The 18,560-nt window shown below is 39.4% G+C and overlaps 1 protein-coding gene across 12 annotated transcripts in view; it reads right to left on the bottom strand.

Annotated features, from left to right (window-relative positions):
- The window catches only part of camta1a (calmodulin binding transcription activator 1a), a 326,262-nt gene that overhangs the window by 172,053 nt on the left and 135,649 nt on the right, over positions 1-18,560 (bottom strand). For all 12 annotated transcript variants that reach the window (XR_004948200.1, XR_004948201.1, XM_024292513.2 and 9 more), the window contains one exon: positions 902-969. Coding sequence is in view for 9 of the 12 variants with exons in the window: in XM_024292513.2 (XP_024148281.1) it covers positions 902-969 (68 nt within the window). In the remaining 3 variants the exon portion in view is untranslated. The remainder of the gene's footprint in view (positions 1-901; positions 970-18,560) is intronic.

Below are 18,560 nucleotides of genomic sequence, written 5' to 3'. Positions count from 1 at the left end.
CATAAGCTTGACATTAGATTCAGGTTGGTGGTTTGGAGAGCCAGTGCTTGAAAGAGAAGGGACATTGATGATAAAAAAGAACAAAAAAGAAGACAAATAATAAAAGGAGATGGGCATAGAGCTCTTTCAGACTGTAATTACACTAGAGAACATATTCTAATTGGCAGTGTCTCTATGCACAACTATAATCAATGTCTCTCCAAGGCATGAGAAAACAGAAGGGTAGGGGTGAGCAATGGCCTCTATGTCAGAAGTCCATTTGCACAAGGGTGGGGTTTGAAAATGCAGCCAACATAGCCAGTCCAACTCACAGAAAATAAAATGATCTAAATGCAAAGCTAAGAAAACGAGTATTGCATGTAACATGTCATTTATTTATTGTGAAAAACAATTCAAAAATGCGCAAACACATTTATAGCCAATACAAAACCAGCTAAAACATTCATTAAGAAAATCAATAGGATGTGTTTTTCGTGTATCTGCATCCCTAAATGAGATGAGCTTAAATGCAAGGATGGAACTACTGCACTTTTCAAATGATCACAGCTTTTTGTATTTTGGTCCACATGTGGGTGAGATCTGCTCTGCATTTTTGAGTGGTAAATGTGCAAATACAGATAATACCAATTTAGCTGGCTACACAAAGCAAATGTGCTCTTTTGTCTTTTGTTTTGTTGGCATGCTAAAACGAAGTTATTGGGCAATATTAATATTCTATAATGTATCTGTAAACTATGAACTTTTCTTTCCCCTCTGGAACTTGAGGTTGCTTGGGAAACTGTGCTACATAAATATGTAAAACAAATTATGGTAATTTTGGCTTTTTGAGTGAAATATTTGTAAGGCAATAACTCCTAAGCTAACTGGTATTTTCAAAATGGCTGGAGTGCAATAGTCTTACCTTGTTTTAGGGGATGTCGTTAGCCATTCTTCATGCTTTTCAAATGTTATCAAGTAAGCTGCAATTTCCTGTGAAAAAGAGAGAAGAGTAGAAAAGGATGGAGTCAGGCTTACATACGTCATCTCTAATCACTGCTCTTCTGTGTTTGTAATACTTTTATGAGCTCACTTAATTGATATTCAGACAGTTTAACCAGCAGCACAAACACAGCCAAAGATGGAGACCTGGGCAACGCCGGGGAGTTCAGGCAGGTAAACGCACTCTGGTAGAAGTAAAATGAAAGGCAGAAGTGGGATGCAGCTGAGGTCAGACCATCTTCTGAGACCATCTTTGTTATGAAAGCTTTGATCAAGTTCTCCTCTGAGAACATCAAGGTGCTCTCAAAGAGATTGACGTCTCTGTGTTTGAGAGTGAGTAGCTTTTAACATTTTAGGTCCGATCCTCCCCCAAATCCCTTTGATCTGCCCTTGACACTCCTCCAAGCATCAATCCTCTCTTTAACCTTTGAATAATAATTACACACAATTCTCACAATATTGACATGCATGCGTTCTCCTACTTTGGAAGAGGCTTTAGATCCTTTGGAGTGGGCTATCTACAAAGAAATGTAATAGACCCACAGAAAAAAGGGAGAAGAAAAAAAAAACCTAACTGCCACTGGCGTAAATAGATACTTCAAACATTTTAATGTTTCTCAAGCTCACCCTGCACACTGTATCTATCTGTCAGTATGTCAAAGGGATCATGCCAGCTCATACCCTGCCATTTTCTTATCAAATAAATGGGCAAGAATAAAAGCATTTGGGACACTGGCAGACATCTTTACATTTATGTGACAGAAAGAACCTATTTTTACGAGAAAAAAAAAATTAAACATTTTAAAAAATAAGACGAAATTTGATGTTATATTTCATAAAAAGAGGGCATTTCTATTACATAAGGATGTATGTTTCAACAGACTGAAGCACCATTTTCTTTCACGTGTTGTGATCAGTCATTTTACCCGCGCGGTCCACATGTTATTTCATCATTTTTCTACATTTTGGAATGGTTGTAATGATGTACCAATGAAAGTAGAGATAGTTTTTTCAGTTTTTTTTTTTTTTTAGTTTAATGGTTCATTTAATGTTTCAAGATTTTTTCTTCAAGGCCAAAACAAAAAAAAAAGCTACCTACATTAGATAGTTTATAGCTTTTCTCAGAAAAAACCCTTAGGTATTAAAAGTTTTTTTTTAAACAAAGCCTTTAGCTATACCACGTTAAGAGGACATTTGTTATTAAAACACTGAACTTGGAAAATTATCACTGTTATTTCATCTAAGTGAATCATATCTACAAAAAGAAAAGAGGCAACCCACAGATCAAATGTGAAAAACAAATTTACTCCATTGTTAGAGTCAAGTTCTTTAGTTTGTTTTATAATAAACTTCGTGTAACAATTTCCTTTTATATTTTAGAAAAAAGTTCATTAAAGAAGCCCCCTTTATGCAACTCATCAAGCTGTGGTAACACATGCATTTTAATGGATATTGGTTTAACTGACATGTGATTAAGAATGACCACGACCCAAGGGACAGCACTTTCATTTTAGGATTATTAAAAACATAAGCTGTTGGAACTCATTTTCCCCAAGTAATCTCCAAGGGACAAAACAGAAATGTATATATTTTAATTATGCATATTGGTGACGACTGTAATAAGAGTTAATTCTATTGTGTCTTTCTTTCAGGTTTGAACCGATAAACGGAGGTGTCGTCTTTTGACTAAATGACAGTGAGATCGCTTATCTGTCAGTCCTGCTTTTGGCCTATTTGACTTTTTTTAAAGGGGGTTTATGGATGACCACATGGTTATGAGAACACAGATAAAAGGCTTCAAACTGACTCTAGTCGAGGAGTGGTCAAACTTTTTGAATTGTAGGCCACAAAAGGTTCATAAGAGAAAGAAATAACATGGAATCTGGACTTAGACATGCTAATTTTGATTATAAATTAGACAAAGGTTCAAAAAGAGAACAGTATTTTGCACAAATTTTCAAATGTAAAATAAATTTTTAAGGAAAATACTTGGAAAAAAAAGGGGCGTATTATCAGGCAATCATGCGAACTTAAATTATATATTTTTTAATTCTTTGGATTTTTCTCTTTCCTCATTTTCTGACCAGTTGAATATTCACAGCTACAGGCACCCATTGGCTCTTTGAGGCTGTGTCACAAAAGCAACCTGGCACAAACACTGCACACTGGCGATAGCCCACAGAGATGCTGCAGGGCGTTGCGATTAGAGGGGTTCCCAGGCTGGCAGGGGTCCCAAAAAGAAGGGGGGTGGTAGCACAACTGGAACCGCTGCCTCCAGGTGCAGGATGGGAGATAATGCTGTGTTGATTAACTTCCTGTTCTTCTGCCATAACGACCGGAGGCACTAAAGCCACGAGGAGATGGAGTCTTGAATTAAGGAAAAGATTAGACTGACAAGGGGAGGCTCAGATCTGCTCTTTTATTTTAAACATTGTTGTAAAAGTGAAAAGTAAAATTTTGAACAAATGTAAATAAATAATGTCCAGAGGTTTGAAACTGAAAAACATGAAAAAAAACATGCTCAAAGGAAATAAATTACTTCTTCTTTTCTTATCAATTGGGGACATTATTTTTCATTATGCATTTGTAAATAAATTACTCTGGCTGTTATTCTATTAATCCTTGCTATTCTGCAGTCATTTCGGGAGGGATAAACAGCAGCTGGAAGCTCCTTCAGAGACTTCTGTGCCTGTTAACACACAGCCCCTTCATCACACTTGTCTTTAAAATCCAGCAACAGCCTCCGCCTCAGTGGCAGCAGGTGAAATAGGGGGCCACATGGTCTCGTATTTTTTAAAAAATTAAACAAAACAAGAAAAAAGAAGGCCGCCTCTATCTCTGGCTCTCTGCTCACCCCTCCCTTTGTGAACAGATGCCAGGGATTATTCCGGCCCCCGACCAGCCATAAAGGTGCAATAATCTTATGGTGAGGAAACAAACAAAAACAGACGTGCAGCCATTAAACAGCTGCAAGGAGACAAAGTTTGCATGGGCGGCATTATGAGAGGCTAGCGCGTTCAGGTTGAGCAAACACGCTGGAGGGTTAGAGAGAGGGGGGGGCTAAGCTGTGTGCTCAACACTGATGGTGCATCAAAGTCAAGCCAGCTGCCGTCAGCGAGCTCAAGACTATCTGCTGACCTCACAGCCTCTGGTTCGCTCTCTGTAACTGGGGGAACATTTAGTCCTAGCTCTCAGAATGCATACGTTTATAGACAATCCTTTCTTACTAACTCCTTCAGTACGTCACTCCGTTTTTTTTTCCTCATCTTCCCACTGACATTATCCAGGTTTTGTCTCCATATGTTCCTGAAATCTGTAGCGTTGTATTCTGCACAGCTCAAATTAAGGCAAAGTCCCAGAAGTCTGTGCTAAATAAATAACAATAAGCATGTGCTCGCTGTAAAGCCGAGACTGAACAATGCTTTCTCTAAATGGCACAAAAAAAGGAGGCTTTCATTTTCCGGGGTAAGAAACAACCTGGAGCTGGTTGTTATAACACCCCTCTAGTTTGTTTCCTTTGTTTCTCTAAGAGATGTGACACTCTGTTAGTGGAGGAGGCCACAATCAGAACATGACGGAGCAGTCTGAGGGCCGATGGAGATAGAGAGGCAAGAGCGTTCTTGTGTTTCTGTCTGCCATGTTACAATCGGATGGCCTGATTACTGTTACCTGTCTACGCATGGAACGTTATTAACATCCACTTCGGGGGCTGTCACTTCTGTACTCGTCAATGTGTCTCCTAGTTGCTTCTATAGCCTCTGCACACACTCATCTACCTTGCATACATCTTTTTTTTCTCCCTCCCTAACCACCGAGGTGAAAAGGAAAGCCACCGTGAGAAAATTTTCATTTTGAGATGACTGGCTTTTACTGTCGCACTTTTCAAAAGATATTTCCTTTCTGAAGGTATAACATTTTCCCTAGAGAGAATCATCCTTTGAGAAGTCTACCTTTTTGAAATCAGATATGACACTAACATATTCATTCCATTTTATGTCTTTGCATCAAGAGCAGAAGACTGCAAGTCTCACGGTGTGTACAGTAATTGTCTCAAGTATTGTGATGATATCAGCAAAAGTTGTTTGTAGGCATGATCGGATTTATTTCCTTAGATCTGTACATGCTCCCAATTCCACAAAACTCAGTCAAACATGGCAGCAGAGTTTGATGGGCATATCTTAAAGTTGATTTAGTGTCAAACGCTGAACTGTTTTGATTCTCAGTCATCAACTTCTCCAAATTATCAAAGTACAGATCAGATTATCTCCATGCACAACTCTATTTTTTCAGTTACTGCATTTGAGCTGACATAAAATGAGCTATGATACAGATAAATGCATCCAGATATGCTGTGGTGTTGAGATACCTACAAGCTTACAAGAATTTGTTACCCGTTTTAAAAAATCTGCAATTTACCAGATATGTACGAACTTGAAGTAATGACTCAGCCTTTGCTAGGTCTGCCAAAACCAGACGTCAGCACCAACCCTGAAACAGACACGCTGACACAAAGAGCTCAAAATTACTGTACATGTTTGTCCATTACAGTATTATTCCAGTTATACTGGTACTCTAGTGACACTAATGAAAATGCACTTAATGAATAGCTGTATTAGAAAAACTAAGTTTAGCAACAGTATTGATTGCAGTAAAAGCTTGAGCTAATGAAATGAATATGAGAGGGGAGGAAGATGTGAAAAAAAAAAAAAAAAATTAAGTCTGGTTTGAGAGCTGAGCACAGCGCCTCCAGCTTGCCTTATGGTAAAGTCTAGGGAACACATCCTCAAAGCTTTGACCTTGCCCTGTATTGAAAGCAGGAAGTGGAAGAGAGGAGAGCCAAAGGAGGGAGATGGTGAGAGGAGCCCTCCCTGATGACCTGGGTTTTACTGTGGAATGCCAGGTCATCTGATATTTCCTTTAGGGCAACCCAGGAAAACCAACCTGACCAGCGCCAGGCACAAATGGACTGCTGGCGTGTTTGGGGAGGGCAGAGGAGTTTGCTGAAGCATCAGGCAATCACAAGATTACATACACAGGCACAAAGAAAAAAAAGTAATGCAATTAGACACAGATGGAGATGAGCACTGGAAAAGAGGATGAAGGCGGAGGAGAGGTGGGAGCAACTGAAAATGGAGAAGATAATCAAAAAGAAGAGTCGAGGAAGAAAGTTTTGTATTTTTCTCCCCTTGACAATAAGAAATGCATTTAAAACAGTAGAAGTGTGAAGATATGGTGATTAAAAAAGGAGTGCTTGGGTTTGATTCTGCAAGCAAAAGCACCTTAGCTGAATTCCTTTTTTTTTTTCTTTCGGTTTTCCTTGTATTGTTGTTTATACTTCATGAATTGTTAATGCTCCTGGAATAATGTATCACACATTGCATCTATATAATCTCATATGGCCACATTATTCTTTAAGCTAAGGAGAAGAGTGTGGTAAAGTGCACCGGTTTTGACGAGCTTAAACCTTCAACTGGCTCTAAAGATTATCATTATAATAAAGGTGTTTCATAAAACAAGGCAACACACATGCAATTAAAACGAATGCTCAAAACGGAGCAAAGGGAGAAGAAACTACGAGGGACGACCAGGAAAAAAAAAAGAAAAATGAGGAAGAGTTTGGAAAGTGAAAGTAAGCAACAATAGAATATGCTGTTGACAGCTGCTCTTGGCATCTGTTGATGAGGAGTAAGGCTCTTCTACGAGTCCCTGTGCTGGGTTTAAAAGACGCCCTCACCAGCAGGCTGCTCGTTACAATCTGCATGGGGCTTCCCTGCTGACAGGGAGAGGTGTAAAGCACACTCTGTCCACTTTGTTTCTCCACTGTGAAAAAGCAACAGATTTGTTGCCCACTATCTTGCAAAGAAAACATATATCCCAGTAGTTGAGCGATCGATGATATGAAAGCAACATATTAAATTGGTATCAAATGGAATTCTGAGAGTGCAAAAATGCACTATATCCTACATGTATGTCCAGTAACTATAATCATCTTGATCACCTTCATCCTACAGGTGTGCCGTCCCGCCAGAACAGCTACCTGATTGGTTCAAGCTACTGCAGGACAGTGTCCTTGTTCCATCCAGCACATGGGAAGACCAAGGCAAGACGTTCATTGGCCTACATTATACATAGTTCTGGGATCAATTTGGCATTGATCTTGGATAGTGATGCTTTCCAGTAGCTGGTCAATGCTTCTCTTCACATTTCTGCTTGGCATGCTGGTCACAGGACTGTTCTGAAAAAGGAGGCATTCTCTTGGGGAGACTCCTCTCACTCCTCAACGCCTCCCTGCTCCCAAAATCAATGTTACCTACAGCAGCTGCTCCGCCAGCATTCTGTTTTGTTTACTATATCACTTCTATATGCTAGATACATTTTGTACAAGAGCTTGCAATAATTGACTAAAGTAGCAGAGGAGCAGGCTTATGTCAAATGGGGGTTGTTCTTTTTTTTGCATGTGTTGTTCTGTGGGTTTTTATTATTGTGGGATCAGAAGTCTCATCGTCGGACTGACAAATTTTGATTTTTTTTGGTCAAATATTGGCTAAAGTTTTTGATGCAGTGAAACAAGTCTGAACCAGTATCTGCAGAAGTTCCAGTAAACTGCTTTAAGTTCAAGAGAAAAGAGAAGCTGAAATGTATTTTGATATATAACTCCATAGTGGGACATATTAGAATTAAAGCGGTGAGTTGAAATTGTGAGGTTAAAACAATTTACTTTGCAAAATGGAATCCTATTACAAAAGTAATATATACTTCACAAATTACTAATGTTATTTATTTTTACATTTTGTTAAATTTCCCATTTTTAGGCATTCGTCCCCATTTCCTCTAAATGAAAAGCTGGAACCACAAAGTGATGGAAAGCAGGACAGACAGAAGGAGGATGCAACCACTACAAAGACTGAGCTGGCATGAGGCTGGCTTTGTATCTTTTAGTAGCATGGCCTCTGTCTTCAATACTACCAAAGAGAATGTAATAGTTTGACCTTGAGTGACTACAATGATGGGCCACCCCTGACCAGAGAAAGCAATAAGTGGAGACCATTGAAAAGCTTGGGCACTATTTTAAGAGGGTGCTGCAGCTAAAAGTGTAAGAATGGAGCATGTGCTACATTGAATAAAGACTGGACATGATGTTGACTCAGATAGAATACATTCATCTTTGTCAGTCCTAATTAGGGAGGATTGTGACCAACCATTTGTTGCTATGAGTGTGTGTTGACATACGGTGCATATGGGACCTCCTGCAGCTGTACCCTTGAGAGGTGCATGTGCGCTGATTCTATTACACTACTTTTAGCGCGACTCTGAAGACGTAGAGGCTTGGCACAAATGTGGAGAATTGCATTAGTAGAAGGGGGACAAACTGCGTATGAGCGCTCTGCTACAGGACATAGTGCTCACTCACTGACCTCTGACGTCCACGCTGCACGTCCACTTCATTAGCTATGCTAAAGGATGTGTGTTCCCCACTGCTGACAGCCCAGCCAAGGAGAGCGGAGAGTGACGGCACCCCCATGATGGTGACCTTACAGCAGCCCCACTGCTAAGACTCCAGACTGTTCCCAAACCCCACTGCTAAACTTCTCTTCTCTGTTTGCCAAATCAAAAAGCTGCAGGAGTACTCAAACTTGCTGGACGGGGGGTGTGCGCTCTCCCATTGTTTGTACTTTTAAATTCTTTACTATTCTTCTTTCATTTGACATGTTTTATTTTTTGCAGCAGACAGTAGATATTAAAAATGTCATGTCCGATTGTGCAGCCGGCAGACTGCAGGTCTTCTTGATTCTTAATGCATTTTCACATTTTGAAGAGTACAGACATAAATGTTAGATTTGTTGCCTTCATCTGCTTTATGTCAAAAAGATATTACGGAAAAATATCCACAGAGAAACATTAAATGTCACCTAAATATAATTGAGGTAGGATTTCTCTCTCCAGAGACTCTGCAAGAATCAAAGCACTATACTCAAAAAAAAAAAAAATATATCACATAAATGTTTCTAAAGTCGGAAGCTAAGGTCTTATATACAATTGAAGTGACAGTAGAATACAGAAGGTCATCATTTCTTTATTAATCAACTGCTGCCAGCTGTCATTTAAGGCCTCCAGCAGGAATTATTCAAGGACGTTATGGAAATCTCTACAATTTCTTATATTCGGTTGATTCTGAAAGCAAATTTACTTTAAGCCCCAAAATCCCTTCATGTCTGTAATATCCTGTAAATTTCACAGACACAGAAACTTGACTTTGGCATTTAATCCAAGACAAATACTGTCCGAAACCATCAGCCTATAGTTTCAGAACTTCAGCCACGAGAATCTTTTAACATACTTGCTTTATTAATTTGCATTAATAAAGGATCATTAAAATATCGCCTTGCGTCCAAAGACTATTTCTCGGTTGTTGGCTGTTACATCATAAAACAGTGACCGAATGCCCAATTTTTATTTTGCCAGTATGTCGATCTGTGATGCACAAAGTAGCTTGTCATGTTAAAAGCAAGACAGAATTTTCTGCACCAAAATAAAAACTGTTATGTGTTTAATCAACTACAGTATTTTTGGTAAGATTGAGAAAGAATTGAGTCCAGCTGTCCTCTTTATCCACAGAGATTGACATGCCCTGCTCTTATGAGAGGGGAGAAAAGACATGGAGATAAGACAAGTCTGAAATCTCACCCAAGAGATGACCAGATCTCAAGCTCGGGCCAATTAGCCGACAGAAACTCATATTTCCCCCAACAACTGCTGAACATGAAAGGATCCATCAGATTCATGCCTTTATCTCGTTTCTGCCCAGTTTGCCCAGCAGTCACATCCACACACCAGACACACATCTTTAATTCTTACAGGGAGAACTGCGTTACTGTTCTTGTCATGCTTAGTGCACATATTTATGAACAGTGTCTCTACGTATAAATCCTCATATAAGACGCATTTATCTTTTTCCAGCTCCAGAAACCCAACTTAATAATGGGCCTGTACATTCAGGATACATTTTTTATTTAAGTAGGTGTGACTACATGTGTGTGTGATTCTTCTGTTCATTGTTTGGTGTATCAGATAAGCTGTCAAACTTTCTGCCAATGTATATCATGGCATTATGCCACTTTGTGTTCACATTACAATAATGAGTATCTGGGATTGTGAAGGTCACAGACACCTAAGGCTCAACAAACCTGAGGCGTTCATGTTTTGTCTCCAAACTCCAGACATCTATGTAACATTAACCACCCGCGTTTGATACAGTCAATGAGCACTCAACACAAGTAATATTACTGTTCAAGGACATTTTAGCAAAATGAGTCAACCAATTGTTTCTGTGCATGTAATAGAAAATCTTGATGGATCCGGTGTTGGCAACTTTTCTGCCTTTATCTGCACACTCCCATTTTGTGTTTTTTATCAATCCCACCGTCCCATCAAAAAGTTAGGGAGCTCTTTATAGACGACAAGGATCGATCAGTCAGATGCTCCAATGTCCTGCTCCCTTTGTGAGCCCAGTCTGGCTTTTTCTGTAGCTCTCGCCTGTTTATCTCCCTCACGTCGCCTGCTGACTGCACGCTCTTAATTAAACATGCCGCATGGCTATTAATTGTCCACTAGATTCAATTTGTTCCTCGGGCACACCATGAATGGGCCTCTCCTCCCAGAACAAAGGCATCCGAACAGCCGTGTCAGAGTTGAACAAAAGGCTCTAGGCATCATTTCTGTCTTAACCAACCTGAGCTGCCACAGCTCACGGGCAGCCTCTGAATGAGGCTATCCACAAGACTTTCAAGCCAAGAAATGTTCAGAGAAACCAACATGGAAATTTCCACTTGATCTGTCATTGACCGAAAAGTATTATGTCAAAAACAAAATCTACACATTTCCAAGTGTCCTTCCTCATATAATAACTACTTAATAAATCTTTTTTTTAATATTAATAACTGTTTTTTTCTTGGTAATTTTACACAGAAAATCTGATGAAAAAATGTTTGAAACAAATAAATAAAAACCTAATGACAGCTGAGATGAATCTTGGAGCAAGCAGCTGCCAAGGCATAATATAATTCATGGCCATGCATCAATGTTACTGAAGACTGCTTCAGCACCCAGCCAGAACCCACAGAGCCAAGTGCCAGCACATACATCCCTCTGCAATTCCCTCAGTCGTTCCACCTCTAAGTCACCCCAGCCATCACCCCAATCAATGGCCCTTTCCCAAAAACCTGAAAGCTCTGGGTTCCAGTTGCTGCCAAAAAGGTCTTGCTGGTGCTTTTTTTTTTCCAATCCCCCAACCCCTCCACAAAACAAGCAAAAAGTGGTTCCCCTTTTCTCCTCTTAAGTCTCACACAGAGCAGAATCCAATCAAGAGCTGCTCATATACACAAAGACATACATACTTTTATATAGCAAACCTTGTTCAAACAATGTGTGGTGGAATTTTTAATGAGAGTTAGACGAAGGTGCTGTAGCATACAGAGAGGGAAGACATTTTCCCCAGTGAGCTCCTATGCTTGCCTTTTCAGCAATCCCAATATTTTGCTGCTGGTGTACTCACCGAGCATTTGAGGAATTACTTATTTAAAAGATAAGGTTTCCTGTGTTGTCAGCAAAAAGCGCCTCTTGTCCATAACAGGAGAAAACCAATGCAGTGTGAAATCAAAGGTCACCCAGAGACAAATAGCACTAACAGGCGAGAGCAAGGGTGACAAACGCTCCCTCAATGTGCTCTCCAAATTAATTAAGAGTGGAGATTTAAAATAGCATCTCCCTCACCAGGAAGAACAAGCAGCCTTGTTGTTTTGAAAGCAGGACTTTTAGGAGAACAAACACGTCCCCCTTTCCTTTGTGGTAATCAAAGCATGTTTACTCATGTCTCTCAACTGACTCTTTCATTGAATGTTTCATGTGGTAGCTTTGAAAAGTCATTGATCTCAGTCTTGACAATCGGTTACCTCTGCTGAGCTTGCTTCGGCTGATCACGTTAGTCCATCTTCAGCCCCTGGTGGGGGCTGCATTAAACGCCGTACCCCAGGCACCCTGATAATCCAGAGCATTTGCAGGTGTCTCTTTCTGGCCGTGACCACAAGATAAGAACAAGTCTGAAGGGCAGGACAGCAAGCAATAGGCACACATGAGAGTGCCTTTATTTCCAGCCCACAGTCAGTCACCTGGTTGAGGAGATAGAATACAAACAGCAGGTTCTACACCAAGCTTGGATTTTGACGCCTCACTAGTGAACAGCTAGCGTGAAACATCTGCATCCCCTTATCTCTGCGATGGCGACACTACAAGCTGATCATTTACTGGATTACTCTGCAGTAAGCTGCTGCCTGATGTGCATTCACAGATCAGTGTAGTGGAAATTTTTATACGTAGTGAACCGGGACAAGAAAGTTCTTCCAGTGTCTTAGGTAAGCATGGGAAGCCAGCGTGTTGGCCTTAGGCGTGGATCATGATGCACTCACCAAGCATTGATCCCAGTCACAATGAGCAGTCAACCAGTAACAACCCAGAAAAATAACTAGCAAGAGTTTAATTAGTCCGAAAGGGGAATACCTTGCAGCGTTATGTGAATGGAATTGCTGCACTCTACTCATCTAACCTGTATAAATGCTGAAGTACAATCCTCCAAAAAACTCTTAATATACAGTGAAGTGTCTGAGCCAGGAAGAAGCATTTAATTTGAATAAATGTTGAATGTCTTCAGTTTGGCCCAATTAATCTTACAAGAAGTATCTGATTCCAGATGGAAAAGCTGTGAGAAATAAAAGTTTGGCTAATTAGATTTAACATCAAGGGCAGTCACTCCACACTACATAATATTCTACAAATATATTGCATTTAAAATGGTTCATTTACACTGTATTAACAATAAGGGCTCCTTGCCCTTGATATTGGTGAAATATGGAAGAGGGGAACTCATAGCACCTAGTCAGAGTATACCAATCATGTGTAAGGGTATGCTCAACTGCATCTCTTGCCCTTTAAATGGTCATTTATTGTTCATTAAGTACGTGTACAAGTGTGTGTGTGAATGCTTCTAGGTTCCTAGGTGTGTTTAATACGCTTTTCTTTCCCCAGCGGGGGGCAGCACCACTCTGGCCTCACTCTTTCCATCCACTCATCCATCCCACGTCTTGTCTAATTAAACATCGTTAACATTCATCCCAAGGTCTTATGCAGATGAGCACGGAGGGAATGTGGTGCACTGCGCATTAAGAAAACAACTTGGGGGGTGGCAGAGAGGTGAGCTCGGGGATGAGGTAGGGTTGTAACCGAATTGAGACGTGCCTGGATATCTCCGATTTGACCTCATTCATCAATTAATTACCACCATTAGTAGGAGGTGATGTGGAACCAAAGCTGAAATCACTGCACCGTAGCATCTCCACAACCAGTTTGTTGACTGCGCATGTGAGCAGGTGTATAAAAAACAGAAACCCATTAAGCACTGATGGATGTATCATTTAGTGCGTTTAGATTTATGTGTACATACAGTGTGACCAGAAAGGCAGACATGCAGACAAAGTGACAGCCATCAAGCCAAACTCTTCCGACAGTGTCTCCTCAACAGAGCTGTGATAACAGTTCTGTCCTGTCATGTGGCTGTCACTTTATCACCGAGAGTCCCGCACACCAGACCATCACCAAAAAGCTCTGCACCAGTGCTAACAGCCAGAGGTTGGACTGGGAGTTGACAGAGGTGGTCAGTCCTAGTTTCAGGGCTTCAACAAGATTCCCACAATCTGACTGAAGTCGTTTGAAAAATTTAAAAGAAACACGGCGACACATCCTTCTAGTCCACACACCTGTCAGTCATTCTAGATACAATTTTCCCTTTGCAGACATTTTTACAACCTTTCATGGTTCCATAAAATTTCAGCCAGTGCTTTCTCACAGTCTAAACAAAAGATCTCGGAATGTGAGCACACTGCGTAACAAGAAACAATGGAGGGACTTCTTTACGGAATTTACAAACGTCTTACAATTGGTGTGTTGACCAATGAAAAAATAAACTTTTTTCAATTCTATTCCATGAAAATATGAAGCATGGTTTTAAAACTAATACAAGAAATGCAACAAAACATTAAACCATGCGAGAAAAAAAATATTTAAACCGTCAAATAATTTAATTCTACATTGTTAACAACTGTTCTGTAGGGCCAAATATTCTTAACTGTATTTGTATTCTTGGAGAAATGGCTGCAAATAAAACAACAAATAAGAATAAAATTAAAACCAAAGAGAACCGTAAAAGCAATCACCTGTTGAGGTTGGGTGAGAGGACATGACTTAAAATAAACAACACAACTCAGTTAGCGTGAACATTGAACACCCAACTATTTAATTGGAAGATAACTGAACAAACCACCTCCTTCTTGTTTCTCTAGGTACCATTTAAAAAATTTAAAGGACATATATCTGAAAGACGCATTATCAATGTAAAATTCATAAAATAAAAAGTTTAATAAAATAACTTTGGACAAAGTCTGCAGGCTAGTTCATTTTAATTGATAAAACGCAGGAGCTAAGTACTTTTCAGATTAGCATACATCATAGGGCAATTTACTCTGATACTGTACTCAAATCATTATTGTCTCCATACTACTGGGAGACCTAAAAATGGATTAGCTTCAATTTTTTAAAAGTTTATTTCGCATTTGAGCTAATCAACCAGCATTACTTGAAAGTTAATGGAGTAAACTAGCCAGAAAACTTAAATGTATCATTCATTATTGTTTGAAACTATAAACTTTGTAAACTGGTGGTCTTTCATTTCATATTAAAGAACAAGCTGTGATTAGCAATTTATTTTGTGAAGCTACTAACAAGAAGAAACAATGTATGAAGTTATGCTGCAGAGAATTTGTTTGAACATTTTACCACATTTTCTGTGCAATTTGTTCTGTAGGCTTTGGACCTGCAACAGTAGACCTGCATAGAACAGAGTTTTATGGGTGATGGTATGGTATGGGTATGGGTTTTATGGGACATTTTTTAGGAAGAAAACATTTTATTTCAATTTTTAAAAAAAAGAAAAGTTTTTTAGTCACTATCTGAAGCGTACCAGATAGTAACCAGAAAACAAGCTTTCTTTTTATTTCAATTTTTAGAAAAAAAAAAAAAAAAAAAAAAAAAAACTTTATTTCAAGAAAAACAATCTGTGACTATCTACACCTCAAAGTAACAAGAAAAAAAAATACTTTAATTTTTAGAAACCTTTTACTTTTTCTTTACTCAAGTACTTTTTTTTTGTCTTTTTTAACTTCAATGTCGCTTTAGGGCACATGTGTGTCAAAGTCAAGGCCGGTGGGGGGGGGGTGATCTGGCCCGCTGAGTGACTATATCCAGCCAGCCAGATTGTTTTGTATTTTTGTTGTTAATAGCTTGAAGTTAACTTGCACTGGTAACACATGGAAACACCTTTATATTCCCAAGTCGTCACATACTGACCGTGGTTAAGGACCCCTCACGTTTTAGGTGTCCCCAACTCATCGTTTTTGAACTTGCTGGCTGTTCCAATAAATTCAAAGCTCCTCGGCCGTAAACCAGTACCGGGACGTGGACTGCACTTTTACCCATTACCAGACACGGGTCTATACCAGTTCCAGATGTGGCACTGGTTCCAGACCTGGTACCAGATGCAGACCAGGCTAGGATTAAAGTACCGGGTTAGGGTACCGGTACCAGCTGTGTCTCAAGATGTCGCCCCCTTTAAAAATTTACGTTATTAAAGTTTTAAAAATTTAGTTTTAGTGTATTCAATAAATGTATATCCCATTTAGCCCATGACCTGAGGTCATTTGGATTTTGGCCCAATGTACGATTGAGTTTGACACTCCTGCTTTAGGGGGTCTCTAGTCCTAGTATTCATTCTGTTTTTGCTTAAGTTAAATATTAGTTACCCTCTATTGGGCAGCACTCTTATCTGTTAACTTTTCTGAAAGTGGCCTCTAAAATCCTGCATTTGGATAACACCCTCCTCCCCCTCCATCCTCCACCTCCCTTCTGACAGACATTTCCCCAGACTCAGTTTAACCCCTGACAGTGTATATCACCTTATACACTGGGCAACAGTTCATCTGAAGTGGTAGCTTGTTGTTTCAGCTCCACCCCCTCCATCCCCTTCTTGTCTTCCTCTCACTAATCTTTTATGTTTTTCCACCATTATTTAGAAAGAGTTTGTTAATTTTTTTTCTCTTTCTTTACCGTACTTTGAATCCCATATGATTCTGGTGACTCATAGGTTTTTTTTTTCTTTTAAGACATTTTTTTTTTTAAAGATGTATCATCTTAACTACAGAAAGAGTATCTTGAGAGCAGTTGGTTCCTGTTTTCAAAGACTTAGCTCAAAGCTGTATTACAGTGCTGAGCAGAATTATACAATGAAGAATGAGCAGGTTTGAGTCATTTGCTCCAGTGATTAAATAACTTTAATAACTAGAATGTCGTCTTATGTGACTCTAAAAAACAATTATTTGATTTTTGTCATTGAAGGATTATTCAAAATAGCAGAAATGTAGAGTACTACTTATGAATTAGAAAAATATTTAAAAATAATTTATCTTAATAATTATCTAGCACATTTTTAGCATAATGGATATTATAAGATATGGATTGACACTAATTTTTGAAGGTGCAATCTGAATTAAAAGAGAGATAACCTGTAGCAGAAGCTTGAGTACCAAAGAAGCCCCTTCAAGAGATAAATGTAGAATCATTTGCATTGGTGATAAGGAGGATACTTGTGACACTGTTTTAGAGGGGCACAGTAGTGGTATTTGCTGGTTAATTTACACTACCTTCTCTTTAAAGTTCACTGTTGTTTTCTTTTTTTAACCCAATAAAGGGCCTAAATATTGTGAATTATTGTAAATTCCCCTCCTGTTTTAATACTTTTACTATTCCAGAACTGCAAAAGATTTTCTTTTTTTCGTATAACTTTTGAATAACTTTTGCCTTATTCTGTAGCATCGCTCAAACATCCATGACTGTAAGAAAATATTTGCTTAGAACAATTTTAAAATTCTTATAAATACATAGTGAATAAAGCCCATAGCTGCTAATCCTTTTTTCACAAGCCCACTTAGCACAATGATTATGAGTCAGATTACCTTGAAGTGTATGCAAAATAAGAAAACAAAAGAGAACCACTCTCATTGGAAATAATGAAAATAAATGAAAATGTATTGCTCAGTGTTTAATTGAGCGGAATACTACAAAGCGTGGCAGTTCATGTGGCTTAAAAGAGAACCTGCTGTGGCAGTGAGGCGGTTGTGGTTGTCAGTTATTCACACAGAACTTTTTGAGTCCATGCTGATGGTCTGCCGTGCATGGCAGCACAGCACAACACTTCTTAAGATCCTGTTTGTAACTGTGTCTGGAACAAGAGCCTGAGGGAGGAGCTTGCTTACACTCACTCACCTTCACAGTCAGCGTCAGATGCATCTCTGTGCACAGCATGCCTCCTGTAGGCACTCAAGCACATATGCAAAAAAGTAAAGTGCACACACAAACACACACTTGTCACACAAGCTGTGTGCACAAACATTATAGGGTCAGCACGCCACATGTGGGCTTTTTCAAAGCATGAAACGCACTTCATGCTTAATGCATATCTGATGTGGGACAGGCGAGCTTGTCCAAATCTTCTACCTGTCAATGTCCACTTGGGTTGCCTTCCAGGATCGGCATTTTTTATTAGCTGCTTGGCCTGTTTTTTCCCCACACATAGAGCGTGTGGAGAAGACATACACTTCTTGGATTACCATTAGTGTTTTCAAGAGGTCAGGAAACAGTAGGACTCAGCACTGCTACAGATAAACCTAAAAGCAGGGGGCGCTGTTTAGACGGCTAAGTACTTGTAGCGAGGGTGAGCAGAAGGGCTAAGGAAACGATGATGAAGTGCGGCATTAGTGCAGTGATTAACTCCTTTCCTTGCTCTTCCTCCTCTCGTTCAGTCCCATTTCCTCCCACTGTGGGAAAGGAGGGGAGTCTCTGATCAGTGTGTGCGAGATTCCCCTGACACACCGTCCATCTGTGAGTATGAGATGGCAAGTCAGCAGGCCATCTTCACCAGCATGCTGTTGAGATCCCATCACAGTGTCTCTCTATTACAAATCCTTCCTCTCAGGCTCTCTTCACAGCTTTGAAACCTTGATGAGATACACTGTCTCTTTTGATATGATATGCTGAAGGTAAAAGATGTACTACAACTACACACCCATCACCCATGTACTACAACTACTACACAATGTTAACAAAATGCTCACCAAATGAAGAAAAAATAATAAAAAATAAGTATCATACCGATAGGAGTCTAGAACTTACAAGTTTATTGATCCCCACCGTTTAACAATATCTTGCTTTTATTGTATTGGCAGATGAGTTTTAACAATTAAATTGGATAATACATTTTTTTGGAGAATGATAATATTGTTTTTGTAAGGTAACATCTTATGTGAAAATGTCTTATGTAACACTGAGGTAGACAATAGTTCAGAATAAAATACTTTATTTATTCTCCAAGGATTTCAGACTCCATAGACTTTAAAAAAAGTTAAATCTGTGACAAAAATGATTTG

The sequence above is a fragment of the Oryzias melastigma genome, linkage group LG7 (assembly GCF_002922805.2).
Source record: "Oryzias melastigma strain HK-1 linkage group LG7, ASM292280v2, whole genome shotgun sequence".
NCBI lineage: Eukaryota > Metazoa > Chordata > Actinopteri > Beloniformes > Adrianichthyidae > Oryzias > Oryzias melastigma.
This window is presented reverse-complemented; position numbering and strand designations above follow the sequence as displayed.